Source organism: Nerophis ophidion, linkage group LG11 (assembly GCF_033978795.1).
Source record: "Nerophis ophidion isolate RoL-2023_Sa linkage group LG11, RoL_Noph_v1.0, whole genome shotgun sequence".
Taxonomy (NCBI): domain Eukaryota; kingdom Metazoa; phylum Chordata; class Actinopteri; order Syngnathiformes; family Syngnathidae; genus Nerophis; species Nerophis ophidion.
In genome coordinates, this window is record NC_084621.1 from 69159867 (window position 1) to 69162366 (window position 2500).

The following is a 2500-nucleotide window of genomic DNA, read 5'->3' on the forward strand; positions in this document are numbered from 1 at the left end:
AGGTAAACGTGCCTGCAGGTAAACGTGCCTGCAGGTAAACGTGCCTGCAGGTAAACGTGCCTGCAGGTAAACGTGCTTGCAGGTAAACGTGCTTGCAGGTAAACGTGCCTGCAGGTAAACGTGCTTCCAGGTAAACGTGCTTGCAGGTAAACGTGCCTGCAGGTAAACGTGCCTGCAGGTAAACGTGCCTGCAGGTAAACGTGCCTGCAGGTAAACGTGCCTGCAGGTAAACGTGCCTGCAGGTAAACGTGCCTGCAGGTAAACGTGCCTGCAGGTAAACGTGCTTGCAGGTAAACGTGCTTGCAGCTGACACACTGATGCTCTGCTCAATGAAGACAATGTTAGCCAAGTGCTCCACCTGCTGGCCAAGGTGCGGTACTACAAGAGCCCACAAGTCCAGTGCAAACAGCATCTGGTGACAGATTTGCTGTTTCTTCCCAAAGCAAATAGCGGGAAAGCAAAGAATCGGTTCCAGGGTCAAACTGTCAAAGTTTGTTTTTCAAGTCCCAAACCTTGTGGTCCCGCAGTTGGACTTGTCCCTGGCGGACGCCAAGAGGCAGCTTCATGACGAGATGCTGAGGCGGGTGGATGCTGAGAACCGGCTGCAGACGCTGAAGGAGGAGCTGGAGTTCCAGAAGAGCATCTACAACGAGGTGAGCGCCCAACACAAGTCACCTGCCTGCCTGACACAAGTCACCTGCCTGCCTGTCGCCTCGGACGCCACACCTTTCTTTGCCGTCTGACGCTTGCAGGAACTGCGCGAGTCCAAGCGGCGCTACGAGTCGCGCGTGGTGGACGTGGACGGCGGGCGGCAGTTTGAGTTTGAGAGCAAGCTGGCGGAGGCGCTGGGCGAGCTGAGGGCGCAGCACGAGGAGCAGGTGGGCTTCTACAAGGCCGAGCTGGAGAAGACCTTCAACTCCAAGGTAGTCCACCGCCTCAAACCTATTTTTCTTTTTGCATCCTCCGCACTTTTCTTTAACATTGCTGTTACTTTCACATCTTGCTGTCATATTGTCTTCTTATTACTCTACATTATTTACTTACTACTCTACATTATTTACTTACTACTCTACATTATTTACTTACTACTCTACATTATTTACTTACTACTCTACATGATTTACTTACTACTCTACATTATTTACTTACTACTCTACATTATTTACTTACTACTCTACATGATTTACTTACTACTCTACATTATTTACTTACTACTCTACATTATTTACTTACTACTCTACATGATTTACTTACTACTCTACATTATTTACTTACTACTCTACATTATTTACTTACTACTCTACATTATTTACTTACTACTCTACATTATTTACTTACTACTCTACATTATTTACTTACTACTCTACATTATTTACTTACTACTCTACATGATTTACTTACTACTCTACATGATTTACTTACTACTCTACATGATTTACTTACTACTCTACATTATTTACTTACTACTCTACATGATTTACTTACTACTCTACATTATTTACTTACTACTCTACATGATTTACTTACTACTCTACATTATTTACTTACTACTCTACATTATTTACTTACTACTCTACATTATTTACTTACTACTCTACATTATTTACTTACTACTCTACATTATTTACTTACTACTCTACATTATTTACTTACTACTCTACATTATTTACTTACTACTCTACATTATTTACTTACTACTCTACATTATTTACTTACTACTCTACATGATTTACTTACTACTCTACATGATTTACTTACTACTCTACATGATTTACTTACTACTCTACATTATTTACTTACTACTCTACATGATTTACTTACTACTCTACATTATTTACTTACTACTCTACATTATTTACTTACTACTCTACATGATTTACTTACTACTCTACATGATTTACTTACTACTCTACATTATTTACTTACTACTCTACATGATTTACTTACTACTCTACATGATTTACTTACTACTCTACATGATTTACTTACTACTCTACATTATTTACTTACTACTCTACATGATTTACTTACTACTCTACATGATTTACTTACTATTCCACATTATTTACTTACTACTCTTTATTAAAAAAGCATGACAAAAAAAATCCCTATGTACAATTTTCCCTCCAATTTTTCATATGTGTGAGCAAACAGCAAAACTCCTCAAGCCTTCAGTGGTGCACATGTGAGCGACGGCAGGCGTGCACACTGTTATGCGCTTATCTTTTTATTAGATTTTGTGCACAGACTAGATTTGGCGTGTGCAGAGGACGCGTGTGCAGAGGACGCGTGTGCAGAGGACGCGTGTGCGTAGAGGACACGTGTGCGTAGAGGACGCGTGTGCAGAGGACGCGTGTGCGTAGAGGACACGTGTGCGTAGAGGACACGTGTGCGTAGAGGACACGTGTGCGTAGAGGACACGTGTGCGTAGAGGACACGTGTGCGTAGAGGACGCGTGTGCAGAGGACGCGTGCGCAGAGGACGCGTGCGCAGAGGACGC

General features: G+C 42.2%; 1 protein-coding gene across 1 annotated transcript in view; it reads left to right on the plus strand.

The window, feature by feature from the left end:
* LOC133562399 (lamin-A-like) overlaps positions 1-2500 on the plus strand; it is a 58189-nt gene that overhangs the window by 37911 nt on the left and 17778 nt on the right. Inside the window, exons 4-5 of the mRNA XM_061916578.1 lie at positions 528-653; positions 753-923. Coding sequence (XP_061772562.1) covers positions 528-653; positions 753-923 — 297 coding nt within the window. The remainder of the gene's footprint in view (positions 1-527; positions 654-752; positions 924-2500) is intronic.